The sequence below is a fragment of the Lissotriton helveticus genome, chromosome 3_1, assembly GCF_964261635.1.
Source record: "Lissotriton helveticus chromosome 3_1, aLisHel1.1, whole genome shotgun sequence".
NCBI classification, from domain to species: domain Eukaryota; kingdom Metazoa; phylum Chordata; class Amphibia; order Caudata; family Salamandridae; genus Lissotriton; species Lissotriton helveticus.
This window is the reverse complement of record NC_136061.1, coordinates 1,691,065,889-1,691,080,503: the sequence shown is the minus strand read 5'-3', so window position 1 is coordinate 1,691,080,503 and position 14,615 is coordinate 1,691,065,889. Positions and strand designations below refer to the sequence as shown.

The 14,615-nt window shown below is 41.3% G+C and overlaps 1 protein-coding gene across 1 annotated transcript in view; it reads left to right on the top strand.

The window, feature by feature from the left end:
* Positions 1-14,615, top strand: part of LRP1B (LDL receptor related protein 1B) — a 3,812,342-nt gene that overhangs the window by 1,777,969 nt on the left and 2,019,758 nt on the right. The window contains exon 21 of the mRNA XM_078683424.1: positions 7,771-7,953. Within this exon, the coding sequence (XP_078539550.1) occupies positions 7,771-7,953 (183 nt within the window). The remainder of the gene's footprint in view (positions 1-7,770; positions 7,954-14,615) is intronic.

Genomic DNA, 14,615 nt, shown 5'->3' with positions numbered 1-14,615 from the left:
TATGGGGCATATTATCAAGGGGGTTTATCTCAGCTTTTTTGGCTTTAAAAGCCAAGAAAGCGGAGATAAAATGATCTCCCTATTACCTAGCTGTCGCTAACACCAGTTAGCGACAGCTAGTAGGAGATAGCGACCATCTTGGGCCCCACTTGGCATGTCAGTGATATTTATCACCAATGACATGCAAAGTGGGCGTGCCAAGATGTTAGCAACTGGAAACAGTCGCTAACATCGCTATCTCCTATTACCAACTTTTGGAGATATTCGCGCTAAGCGCGAATATCTCCAAAAGCTAACACCTGCCCCTGAGCAGTTCTTAGCCATGCTATCCAATGGTAGGTGGATAACATGGCTAAGAGCATTAGCTCGGTAATGCATGAATATCGCGGACTTTTCAGCGATATTCATGCATTCCGGCCGATTTTTATCGCTTAGGAGATAAACCTTGATAATAGCAAGGTTCCTAAGCGATAAAAATCGCCGCAGCTCGGCGATAAAAATATCCCCGCTAAACCAACATAGCGATAATTATCGCTAGTTGTTGGTAATATGCCCCTATGTTAAGCAGCCAAACCTGGGATACTGTAAATGCAGCTGCAGCCCATGCAGGAAAGAACGGTGGGGTAGTGGGGCTGGCTGGGGTAAATTCCGACGGACGATGAATAGGGAAAATGAAATAAATCATTTATTTTCCCTCGTCATCGTCTGTTGAAATCCCTCCTACCCCACCCCGCCTCCCAACTGCACGTGTTATGGCTGTGCAAATGGTAAGAACAATCATTGAAGGCTTCTCCTTGTTTGGAATGTTAGATCCAATCTGATGAAAATCATTAAAAATAAAGGCATTCTCCATACTGCTCCAGGTGTGCTCCTCAAATCAAAGAACAATTGTACAATGGCTGTTACGTAATTAAAATTGCTCTTTAATCCATGCTCTAATCACCAATTAACCTTTAGAGCTACTATTTTGAGCTAAAACCTGATCACTGCTGAATATAACTCCTCTATTGAAGTTGAAGTTCCTGAGAACTATATATTGATTAGATGCGCCCGCCCTCATAAAAGAGTTGGGTCTGAATTACCATAATTAATTGAGCACTCCTGCATACCATGCTCTTCATTCTAAGGATCTGATGCATTGTTCTGTAAAATTACAAACAACTGCAAGATTGGTTGTATCCAGATTTATAAATACCACACCAACATTTTCACATTTTTGTCTACATTGGGTCTCCCTTAGATAGTGAATGCACCCATCCACAGACCAGGCCATGCACTTGACCATGCCATCACATACTCACGTAGGATCACGTTCCTTTCTTTAAGAAGCTTCTTTTGTCAGACCATCATTTAATAAAATTGTACATCAGCTACAAGAACGAAACTACATCATGTCTACAGAAAGTTACTAAACTGAAACACAACTGGAAAAAAGTAACCCCTAGAATCTTCGTTCACTCGTTTGCTGCCAATGAAGAATCTAAACCCATGAATAACTCAAATGTAAAAGTCAAGCAAGATAATTTTACCAAAATCCTTGATAAAACCTTGAACCAAATTTCACCAATTGAAATAAACTTTGTTAATTCTAAATTCTTATTGAATCCGGATAATCTAAAAAAAGATAAACTACCCTTAAAAAGGCTAGAAAACTCCCAGGGCAAAATGATCGTCCTCATGCAGGAGTAAGAATACTTCTGGACCTATCTGTGGCATTCAATGTGATGGACCTCCATTCTTGCTTAAGCAATTTCAGTTTTGACAGCTAAGCATAAAACACATTGGATTGTACAGACTTGTTTTTACCAACAGAACTAAGCACTAAAATGGGCTCCTTTGCATTTTTTTCCCACCCATCTGCTCTGGGATATTTGACAGTGGTCTCCCTTGACCACCAGCGTTTTACTGTGTGTGACCACTCTCTTCTAATCTCCTAAGACAATTTAATGCACCTGCATATTTATATACTGATGATACACAAAGTATTATTACATTGGAAAATTACGCATGCATTCCCAAACTGGGATTGCGTTGTAGTAGTGACTGATCGGGTGAGTCAAAGCTACCTGAAGATAAGCCCTTCCAAATTTGAGGCATTGTCTATCGCTGACAAGACTAATCAGTAGGGAAAACTCCCTATGCAAAAAAAACTTGTTGTTTGTTCAAATCTGGTCTCTTCAGTCCACAATTTGAGTTTCAACCTGGAATGTGAGCTTAACCGACCCCTTTCAGAGCTTCTAAGGATGTTTCCTCTCACTGGCAGATGTAACTTACATATGGGCCAGCCTCTCTTTTGTCCTTTCAGTCAGGTTCACCCAAACCAATTTGGAAGAGGAGAGCTACCCAGATGTGGTTTAGATCTTGGCAAAGTAATGCCCTCGAACCACAGTCTGGCACTGAGCATAATAGTGGCATCCCTGGATACCTTCTTGAAAAGACTACTGGACCTGTATAAGACAGATGAAGGACTGCACTTGTGTTTAAGACCTGTAAGGAGAACGTTTAGCGCTGGACCTGCTCCCATTTGTACCCAGTAAAAATAAGTGGGTTCCAAGATTCAGCTGGCTGACCTCCTGTTATGCCAGAGGGACAAGAAGCTCACTTTCCTGAAAGATCCAAGCTGATCAGTTTTAATTGGACCTTCCCTGGAACCTGCTGATGGCTTCTGTTTAAGTTAGTATAAGTTAAGGTAGTCCCCCTGCGCTAGCCTTAAATGCTGGGACTTAGAAATTTTCTGCAAATATTTTGCTTGGAGAACTATTGAGAGACTGAGACCAACCTGCCAAATGACCCACTGATGGTACCTCACTGGTGGGCCTGACATCAAAGTTGCTTCCGATACATTCTCCACTCTATATCAGAATCCGCCAATGCTTAAACTGCTTTAATTCCATCCCGCATATTCCTTGACACCACCGCTGAAGAAGACCTGATAGACAGTGAAGACCTCCTGGATGTGGAAACGTCAACTTTCCCCACCAGGGCTATTCCCAATTAAGTTAACAGCTTTGCAGTGGCTCCATCTCGATGCGGGACTCCGACAATGCTGAACCTCCTTCTATTGATTCCAGCAGACTGGCTGCTTCCTCAGAAGGTTTTCGAGGTTGAAGAGGTAGCTCTGCCACAGAAATAAACCTGGCTCTTGTTTCTGACTCGTGCTCCATTATGATCAACCTGAAAAATTACACTTGCCTTGGCCGAGCACAACCAATTGCCCTCGGTTGGTGCTTTGGAGCGATTATTTTTTTAAATGTTAAAAAATCATGTCTCTGGTTAACCTTTTTGGAATTTTGTCATTTTGGTGATATTTTGTCTATTACAATCCTCTTTATTTACAAATTATAGCTACTACCCACCCCAAATAACACTCCACGTTTCCACAAGTTGAGGTTGCAACTTTTCAAATGGCATTTCAGAACACTTTCATCTAAATTTTTATGATACTATTTATGTGGGGAAAGGCAGAGATTTCAACTTTTCTCAGGTCCAAATTTAAGTAGCTCATCCACTCTAATTTTTCTATATATATTCTGACACTTGTAGTTTGGATGTTCCAGTATAAATCGTGGACTACAAGTACTAGTATACAAACAAAATAGGTTAGATCTTTCAGTGAAGTGGTCACCAAACACTCTTGTCCATCTTGCACTGCCCCACAGATGTCAATGTTTCACTATATTGCTTTCCATGGCTGCTCTGTTCATATTTTAATATAAATCTCCATTCTTCCGCCACTCTCTCAGCTGTTCAATCCTCCGTTTTCTCCATCACCTAAACTTATTTTTAATGTACCTGTACCCCTTGAATTTTTTGAGCGGCACCAGTGCTATGTGTAGACTGTAGCTTTCAAAGATGGAAATGGGAGTTGTTAGTGCGCATTACTCTACCCTATCTCTACGCCTCATAGGTTAACAGGGCTTTACTCTTTACTCCCAGTACACAAAGTGTTTTTGTACTTTCAGTCACCAGTTTGAAAGACGGTGATTGTGCATGTTGAGCACATAGTTGTATTGTAAATGACTGGGTGCATCATTTTCTCATTACATTCTTTGCTGAAATTAGAACCCATCTGTAATAAAAAAAATCACTGTGGATTATGTAGACATTTCAGAATTATACATATTATAGAGTCAATATGTAGAAAGAGTTACTTTAAACAAGGAAATGACAAAATTAAAACCAGCATTGCCTCATTTTGTAAAGATTGCTGCCTTCCTAAAATATCCTATATGCTGAGACTACTATCTTAAATGGATGATGACCCCAGCAACACTGTCAAAAATGAATAACAACAAGTCATTACTTACTGACATAAAAGTGTACTGCCCAAGGGTATGAGCCACTTCACTGCAAAGTCGGGTACTGAAGAGGTACTCAAAGCCAGCGCAAAACTAGCTGGCTACCAGCAACACAAAAGAGCTAAAACATTAAAACAAGCAATGGCAAAGCCAATTGGTCTCACCTATGTGAGAGCTGTTGGCTTTGCCAATGTCTTTTACCCCTTTTGTAGAGCATTGTGGATGCTGTGAAACATGGCTCATTGTTTTTTTAAAGTAACGTTTATAGCACATTTTAATACCTTTTACCCATGCTGCACAGCAGTCACACTGCTCTGCAACATTGGTAAAAGACATTGGCTTAGCCATTAGCTCTCATATGTGTGAGAAGGCTTGCCTTGTTTCTGAAACAATGATGAAGGAGTCTGTATTTCTTAATAAATGCTGCAGGCGTTGGTTGGTAGTAGGTTGTTGCCTAGGAAAAATATATTAATCTCAGCTCTCTTATTCATGTATGTTTGCACCATTCATTAAAATGTCAGATTGAAAAAGTGTTCACACTCAGCTCCTCATTCGAATTTACCTGATAAAATCAGAAGCAAGAAATGCCTTGGGGGAAAATATGTTACCACACAAAAACAATATGACCCAGGCAGTGATAACCACACAATTACACGTTGCCACGCAGAGGATGGGGGCTAACATGTGGCACAAAGACTTTATGACCATAAATCCTCAATACTGAACATAATTGGTGACACATATTCATGTGATTGGTGACACATGAATATGTGTCACCAAGATGGAGGAATTTGCATGGACAGAACTCCAGGTGCAAGCTCAATATACCCCCTACTTGAAATATGAAATCGAAATCGGATGGAAATACTAATAGTTCTCAATTTTAGATTTACCGCAGTATTTAGATAGAGTCTCAATGTACTTAAGTTGATGACACCCACTGTTGCTTAATGTTGTGATTTCTTAACCTTCATCACACAGGTAATTGATGAAGTGCATTCTTCTCATCTTGGGCAAGCTTTAACAAGCTGAGGTCCATTACTATCTACCTTATACTCACAGCAGCCCTTTCAATTGTGAATTGTGATTACTGATTGGAAGAAAGGGAGTTTGCTTCAGATAAAATAAAATCTTGTTTTTCAGCAGTTGACTGCTTCACCACCATGTATTTTCCATCCACTCACCTCTTGCTCCCACCCACAGTAGGTGGGGAGCATGTTCCAAAGAATGTTACATCATTTTGTTGACAGGGCTTCTGCAAGATTACATGCCTCCATATTTAGACAGCATATTTGGGCTTGCAGTATCAGATTTCAATCACTATTCAGTGCACAAGCTCCCAACATATTTATGCGGATAACAATGTGAATTAGAACAAACCATTCATCAGAAAACCCACTCATTTTATGTTAATCTTAAAAAGACAAAGTCCTGAGGAAATTGAATGTGAAAATATATTTTGCCTACCAAAACTTCTTTACATTTTGCTAACACAGGCTTGCCAAATTTCACAAGGATTTTGACAGGTGCAGCCACAGTGTAAATTTCCAAAATGAATTCACAAGGTAAAATTAAACGTTAACTGTGAAGAACCTTTTACTCATTCACTTATACAAATTAGCATTTTTTTAAATTAACGACATCCAATATATCCGCCATGCAGGCTCCCCAGCTCTTTGCTCCATAACCAATTAGAGGAATAAGTCGAAGTTCTTTTAATAAGATTTTGGAACTCCAAGGTGATTTGCAATATCCTTATCATGTATGGCAGAGGGTACTTTATTCCCTATAATACATAGTCACACCATTACCTTTCCCACAAACCACTTAAAACCTTGGTACATAGCACTTTCATAGAAAAGAGAGAGGATGTTCACAAACATGAAGAATAGAAATAGATCATTTAAAAGAGCTGCAGTAGCTCAGAATGTGATGAAACATGCACAAAGACTACAACTTTTCTATAATTATCTAAGGAGTGCAAACATTAAACATGTTCTTTATGCTCATCACTATAAACTAACAAAATAAAGCAGAAAAAAGAAAAGCAGTGTTTTAGTTTTGTTGCTTTAAACAGCCATACCGTGACCTACCCTGCTTAGCACCTTGTCTGCTGGCTCTGGCAGCAGGCTTTGTGATGTCAGAACTCAGCTCTAAAAACTTATAACAGTTGAGCTCTGATGTTTTTTCTTTATAATCGGTGAATGGGTGTGTCCCAAGTCACGATTTTAAATAATTTGGAGATGGCCATTTACACAGGGAATGTAGAATCCAATGTATTATAATGGTATTAATGGAAACAGATTATCAAAATAAACAAATGTATACAATGTTCCATCTGTGACACGAAATTGTAAAAGATATTGAATTGAAAATACAAGAGTGAGGTTGAGTGTAGTAATGGGTAATATATAAGTATCAGCCATCTGTGAGCATGTTAGTACTTTCTGTAGCATTGGTGATGGGAATTTTATAAGGAGTTCTGAAGATAACTTTGGAAACCTTGTTCATAAAGGTATCGCAGTATCACATGAAGCGGTTACAATGGGAATTGAGGGTAAAGATTGAAAGAAATAAGGACGTGTTCTTTCTCACAAAATTTGAAAGTTTAATTAAGAAACATTAGCTGAAAAAACATTGTGTCACTTTTTTTGATGCATTGGTGGTGCAAACAATACAGCCAATTTACACCGTGACGCGTCCAGGGAGATGCGTCACGTTGTAAAGCCCTGTATCACATTATATCTGTGTAAGGTATAATGTATGCAGGGTGGGCGTTCTCACTCAAAAAGGCATGTGGAACTGATGTAGTAAAATTTTAAACATTTCACTGCATCACTCTATGCCCTCACTGCGCCAAAATCGATACGCCTGCTCATACCAGGTGTAAGGACTGATGCAGGGCTTTTTGAATAGGACTCACCTGTCTGTTGTGACACATTGCTAGAGTTGCGTCACTTTCATGAGCAACTACGGCAATGCATCACTTTTGGGCCAACAGATGCGTCAGCATTTCTTACGCCTCTTTTAATCCTTGTGCCAGGGAGCACTGTATTGTAAATACAGGTCATCGATGGTAGCACAAGGACATTTGGCGCTGGCGAAAGAAAACTGACACATCTATGCAGATACGTCAGTTTCTTGTTATTATGCCCCTTTATTTTTAAATATGTTAAAATGCTAATGGGTTCCCCTCGGACATTTCTTCCTGTTACTGCCTTATTCGAATAAAATTCAATCATATTTGGAGAACTATTGACCGTTCATATTGATCACATTCTTTCCATGAAATGAACAGAAAGGCAATTAGGTTCATATAAGAACATTCCATAGAAAAATGTAACCTTTATTATTTGTAGAGACTTGTGACATATTTTAGCTACACACAATCCAAGAAAATATTGAAACTTTTAATATATGTGAAAAAAAGTATTTTAAAAACAATATTTTTGTCTTTTCAAATCTATTAAAGATAAGCCCGTTCGTGGAGGGTGTGATGGGAAAGAATTCCAATGCCACCCAGATGGCAATTGTATCCCTGAGCCATGGCACTGTGATGGTGAAAAGGACTGTGAAGATGGGAGTGATGAAAGAGGCTGTAATGGAACACTACGCCAGTGTGATGAAAAGACAAAGTTTTCTTGCAAAAATACAGGTATAGTGTATGGAAAAAAGAGATACAATTGTTATGCTATTACAATAACCATTTTTGAACAACTTGTTTCACACAACTGAAGGAAAGCAGACACTTTGCAAGTAGATTGTATTTTTAATAGTTTGAAGACATATCTAAATTGCCTTCCATAAATAGGTTGAATAGATGCTATATGTAACAGAGTTGCTTAATTTGGAACCCTCTAACCCTAGTTGGTATACCAGATTCACACTTAATCAAAAACGATGTGATCCTAGGAAATTCACCACATCTGCATGTTTCAAACTGTAAATAATGGTGATGTAAAACTGTACAGTTTTATAACTCTGTAAAAGGCTTAATGTATAAAAATGAACCGCACTCCCTTACCCTCCTCTGAGGCGTGCGGGTTTCTGCAATCCAATCTCAAAAGGAGCAATTCAAACATAAGTGTCTAGTTAAATTTCCCATCTATGAGATGTTAAAGATCCAATAATGATGTCAGTAAATACTCCATTTCTGTTTTGAAATAGGCAATTGCTTTTTTAAACACCCCAAATAACAGACGTAAATACGTAATAGAGTTATGTAACAAAACGTATATGATAGTGTTATGCTATCATAAAAACTGATATTTGGATAACATTAATCTAAGATTATCATATTTCTAGTAATGGTAATCATGTTCATTCATTTTGTTGCCATCAACCATTATTTATTTTGAGAGTTGATAACATCTTGTGCTTTGATTCCACACTTGATGGCACAACAACTACAGTATATTGACCTTGGTTATCGCATTTATTCTCAATTTTGCACATTCTGGCACCCTGCCTGAACAGTAAATAAGAAGAGTAAAACATTCAGTGCCTGTCTATAGTTAAAGCAAGAAACGAGATGGGGGTGGGGGTGAGATGGAGCAAGGAAGAAAGAATGAATGACATAAGTTGATAATGAAGATTACCACTATGTTATAATTGTTATTATATCCCAAGGAAATTCTCTGGTTAAATAATGAACAAACATTAATTTTTTTGATAATTAATATTTTATAAGACAAATAGTATTGTGTTTAAGAAAGTATCTACAAGTGGGAAGCTTTTCATCAAGGGGTTATGAGAGTTTCAGAGATAACGAAATGCATTTGTCATTTTTCTGACAAAACCAGAACAGAAATGTAATAAGCATTCATGGTCTAATATTGCATCCTCATGGAAATCCAGAACAAACAATGCTTAGTTCCCAAATTTGAATTCAAAATTTGTCACAAATTCCTGAACTCATTAGGTTTCTTCTATCGCAAACTCCTCAATTACCTGAAATGTATCTTGGAGGATTTTTGAAGAGGAAAATTGTGGTCATAAAGGGCTAGCTTTAGTTATCTGGTGTGGCCGGACAGGGACAAAGTTCAGACCAACTGCGATAGAGAGCGGCCCGGCTTTAGGGATCCAGGTAGGCCTGTTGAACAAAAGTACCTTAAATCCTGTTTGCAAAGGTATGTGAAGCCCTGTGTCAAAGATGCAGTATGCAACAGGGGCGATGTGAGGGCCAGGTTAGGATATGTTGTGTAATTAAGAGCTGGGTCTAAGGTTTCAATATTTATACCTGCTGCCCACTTTGAAGTGGGGGAACCAGGTAGAGTTTTCCACCCCACTGAGATGTCAGGCTACATAAGTGGGTGGCACAATGAATGCTGCCGATGCACTGATAGTATTGAATTTACAGTCCCTTGGTATATGTAGTACCACTTTACTAGGGATTTACAAGTAAATTAAGTGTGCCAATTGGGTATAAGCCAATTTTACCATGTTTAGAGTAGAGATCACAAGCATGTTATCACTGTTTAATAATGGTAAAGTGTGCAGACTCCTAAAAGCCAACACATACTGGTTTAGAAACAGAAAGCAGGCAGAAGATTTGGGGCTGACCCTGTAGAAAGGAAAGGGGCCAAGTCCACAAACACACACGAACAAACGCAAACACAGATAAATAAACAATCTTATGGTATAACAACTTGCTTGGGCATGTGCTTCGCCCACAGTTATACAAATCTTTTCAGAGGCTGGTGGGATAAGCACATGCCCTGGAGGGAACCCAATAAGCAGTTAGTGGACAAGATGGCCCTATGGGTCAGATATATTGATGATCTTTTTATTGTCTGGGTGGGTAATCAGGCAGAATCAGAAACATGCATTTCCATCTTTAATGACAATGTGCTGAGTTTGAGATTCACCAGCCACATTAGCAGACCAGAAGTATCACTCCTTGATCTACTGGTATTTGTCAGAAATAGCAAATTATGCACTATACGATATGGAAAACCCATTCAAAGAACAGTCACACTACATGCTCAGAGTCAGCAACCACGTAGATTAGTCAACAGCATCCCCTATGGGGAATTATTGTGAGTAAAGCTCAATTGTTTGCTGCCCAATGATTACAATGAAGCAGAAATGGAGTTACTCAGGGAAAAGGTATACTCTGAGAAAGTGTTGAGAGAGGCAGCTAATAAGGTCCAGAAAAAAGATAACCAAGAACGCCTTACCATATTGGGACTTGTATTACCTGATAAACCCGATATTACTCATAGAAAAAGTGTGCCCCTCACAGATCTTCTGGAGCATAGTTTCTACATGGATAAGTCATTGAAAAAACCTGATGTTACAGGGTTCTATCAATGTGCTAGATGGCAGGAGTTAGAAATGGGGGTCTCTAGTTGGCATAGGTAGGTACCTTTGTCCAAATAGGGACCCTTGCTTCTAGTCAGGAAAAGTGGGATACACACTTTAGATAACCCCCCCTCACCCTCTTGGTAGCTTGGCATGAGCAGACAGGCTTATCCCAAAGGCAATGTGTAAAGTATTTGTACCAAAACTCACAGTAATACAGTGATAACACCTCAAATGAAAACCACACGGTTTAGAAAAATAAAGTATCTTTATCTAAAGTTTAACAAGATCAAAATGACAAAAATCCAACATAAAAGTATTAAGGAAAATGACTTTCAAAAGGTTTTAGGAACTGAGCCCATAGAAAATGGTGGATGCGTAATTTCCTGCAAAGTACCTGTTTTTGGGACAAAATTAATCAAGCCAAACAGCCGCAGCGATGAGACGCGTAGAAAAACAAAGAGATGTTTTGGTTCCTGAGACACTTGTGGATGCGATGCAACAGTTCCACTGTACACAGGGGAGTGATGCATCGGGTCCAGACTGTAGTGGTAAGCGATGCGTCGATTTTGGGATGATTCCGAGCCTCAGGTGATGCGCTGGGGAAAACTTGCCACACGGGCACGATGCATGGAAATCCGGGATGCATCGGTGAACGATGCAGTGGCGTCGACTGGCACTGCGTCGATGTCATCAGCAGTGATCCCTCGATGCATCAATTCTTGCAGTGGAGACAGGCACTTTGTCGGTTTCAGCAGCAGTTCGGCAGTGCAGGGAGACTCTTCTCGCACCACGGCGTTGCGTCAGAAAAACTGTTGCAAAAAGAACGATGCGTCAATTTTCTTGTTGTTGCTTTGCTTTCCAACTCCCAGCAGCAGAAACAACCTCCAGAGGCCACATACAGCCACAGTTAGTGCCTTGAGCGGCCAAGAAACCCTCCCGCTACCTCATATAAGTCCTACACAGTGGAATTCCTGAAAGCTGGTCGGAGGCCCAGCCCCCTCTCTCCACCACTCGCAAATGCAAGGCAAGCTCTACTCAAGCCTCTGAAGACTTTCCTCAAGCAGGGGACACAGGACACAGCAAAGTTCATCTCCTTTCCTCGGCTGAAACAGCAACTGGAGGCCAACCCCAGACACACAGCAAGAGCAGTACTTCTCCTCAGTTCATCCAGTACTTCTCCTTGGCAAAGGTTCCTCTATATTTCAGAAGTAGTCTAAAGTTTAGGGGTTTGGGGTTAGATACTCATACCCCAAAATGTCTTTGTTCTCTTTGTGCATAAAGCTCTGAGCCCAGTTCAAACCAGTTCTGGGGGGCACTCTGCAAGTGCACAACAACATCCATTGTCAGTGTGAGCCTTGGCTCCAGACACACCACAGGGAGGCGGAGCCAGTATTGTGGAAGGCAGGCACAGCCATATTTAGGTACAGGTGCTATTCTTCTCACCACTCCAAATGCAGATCAGGCCTATTCAAACCTAGTGCTGACTAATTCAGGAAAGACAGGATGCACATCACCCCCTGTGGCTGTCGGAGAGAATGCAGCTCCCCAGCCCCTGTCACTCCAAAACCAGACAGTCAATACACAAACAGGCAGAGGCACACAGAATGGTTAAACAAGAAAATGCCTACTTTCTAAAAGTGGCAATTCCAAACACACTATTTAAAAACCATCTTTAGTAAAATATGTGGTATTAAATTCTGACTTCAGAAAGCCTAAACTTTAATTTTCAATCTTATCCCTATGGGAAGATATGCTTGTAAAATGTTACAAAGCATTCCCCATTCTATCCTATGGGGCAAGATAGCCTTTCAATAGTGAAAAACGAAATTGGATGTATTTCACTATGAGGACATGTCACACACACCGGTACATGTCCTACCTTTCACATACACTGCACCCTGCCCACAGAGGTTCCTTGGGCCTACCTTGACATGTAAGAAAAGGGAAGGTTAGGGCCTGGCAAATGGGTGCACTTGCCAAGTTGACATGGCAGTTAACAAATGCACACAGATGCTGCAGTGACAGGTCTGGGTTACCCTTTCAGAACTACTCATGTGGGTGGCACAATCAGTGCTCCAGGGCCGCTAGTAGTATTTGATTTACCTGCCCGGCACACTCAGTGCACTTTACTAGGGGCTGACCAGTAAATCAAATATGCCAATCAGAGAGAACTAATCATAATAACAATTTGCACAGAGAGCATGTGCACTTTAGCACTGATCAGCAGTGGTAAAGTGCCCAGAGTCCTAAAATCAACAACAAATGGTCTGGAAGCTTGTTTCCTTTCCAGTAAAGAATTGGCTTGGTAGTTTGGTCTGCCCTGTTCCCATGATGCACTGGGCCAGGGACAGACTAATTTGCATGTAGCCAGGTTCTGAACTGGGATGGTGCAGTGAGATAAAAAACAGTGATGGATCAAGCCCTGATCTTTTGACTGGGTATGAGTGTTCTGTTTAACTCAGATGCTCTGTCCATCACCACCCCCTTTTCTGAATCATTTTGGCCACTATAGGAGTGGCAGGGTATGATCAGATGTGAGTCCCTTGCTCACTTCACCATTAGGATTCAAGCAAGCCGGGACGGAGACGGCTGCAATGCCAGAAACCGGTTCCCGGAAGCTTGTTTCCTTTCCAGTAAAGAATTGGCTTGGTAGTTTGGTCTGCCCTGTTCCCATGATGCACTGGGCCAGGGACAGACTAATTTGCATGTAGCCAGGTTCTGAACTGGGATGGTGCAGTGAGCTAAAAAACGGTGATGGATCAAGCCCTGATCTTTTGACTGGGTATGAGTGTTCTGTTTAACTCAGATGCTCTGTCCTTCACCACCCCCTTTTCTGAATCGTTTTGGCCACTATAGGAGTGGCAGAGTATGCTCAGATGTGAGTCCCTTGCTCACTGGACCATTAGGATTCAAGCAAGCCGGGCCAAAGACGGCTGCAATGCCAGAAACCGGTCCCCGGAAGCTTGTTTCCTTTCCAGTAAAGAATTGGCTTGGTAGTTTGGTCTGCCCTGTTCCCATGATGCACTGGGCCAGGGACAGACTAATTTGCATGTAGCCAGGTTCTGAACTGGGATGGTGCAGTGAGCTAAAAAACGGTGATGGATCAAGCCCTGATCTTTTGACTGGGTATGAGTGTTCTGTTTAACTCAGATGCTCTGTCCATCACCACCCCCTTTTCTGAATCGTTTTGGCCACTATAGGAGTGGCAGGTTATGCTCAGTTGTGAGTCCCTTGCTCACTGCACCATTAGGATTCAAGCAAGCCGGGCCGAAGACGGCTGCAATGCCAGAAACCGGTCCCTGGAAGCTTGTTTCCTTTCCAGTAAAGAATTGGCTTGGTAGTTTGGTCTGCCCTGTTCCCATGATGCACTCGGCCAGGGACAGACTAATTTGCATGTAGCCAGGTTCTTAACTGGGATGGTGCAGTGAGCTAAAAAACGGTGATGGATCAAGCCCTGATCTTTTGACTGGGTATGAATGTTCTGTTTAACTCAGATGCTCTGTCCATCACCACCCCCTTTTCTGAATCGTTTTGGCCACTATAGGAGTGGCAGGGTATGCTCAGATGTGAGTCCCTTGCTCACTGCACCATTAGGATTCAAGCAAGCCGGGCCGAAGACGGCTGCAATGCCAGAAACCGGTCCCCGGAAGCTTGTTTCCTTTCCAGTAAAGAATTGGCTTGGTAGTTTGGTCTGCCCTGTTCCCATGATGCACTGGGCCAGGGACAGACTAATTTGCATGTAGCCAGGTTCTGAACTGGGATGGTGCAGTGAGCTAAAAAACGGTGATGGATCAAGCCCTGATCTTTTGACTGGGTATGAGTGTTCTGTTTAACTCAGATGCTCTGTCCTTCACCACCCCCTTTTCTGAATCGTTTTGGCCACTATAGGAGTGGCAGAGTATGCTCAGATGTGAGTCCCTTGCTCACTGCACCATTAGGATTCAAGCAAGCCGGGCCGAAGACGGCTGCAATGCCAGAAACCGGTCCCCGGAAGCTTGTTTCCTTTCCAGT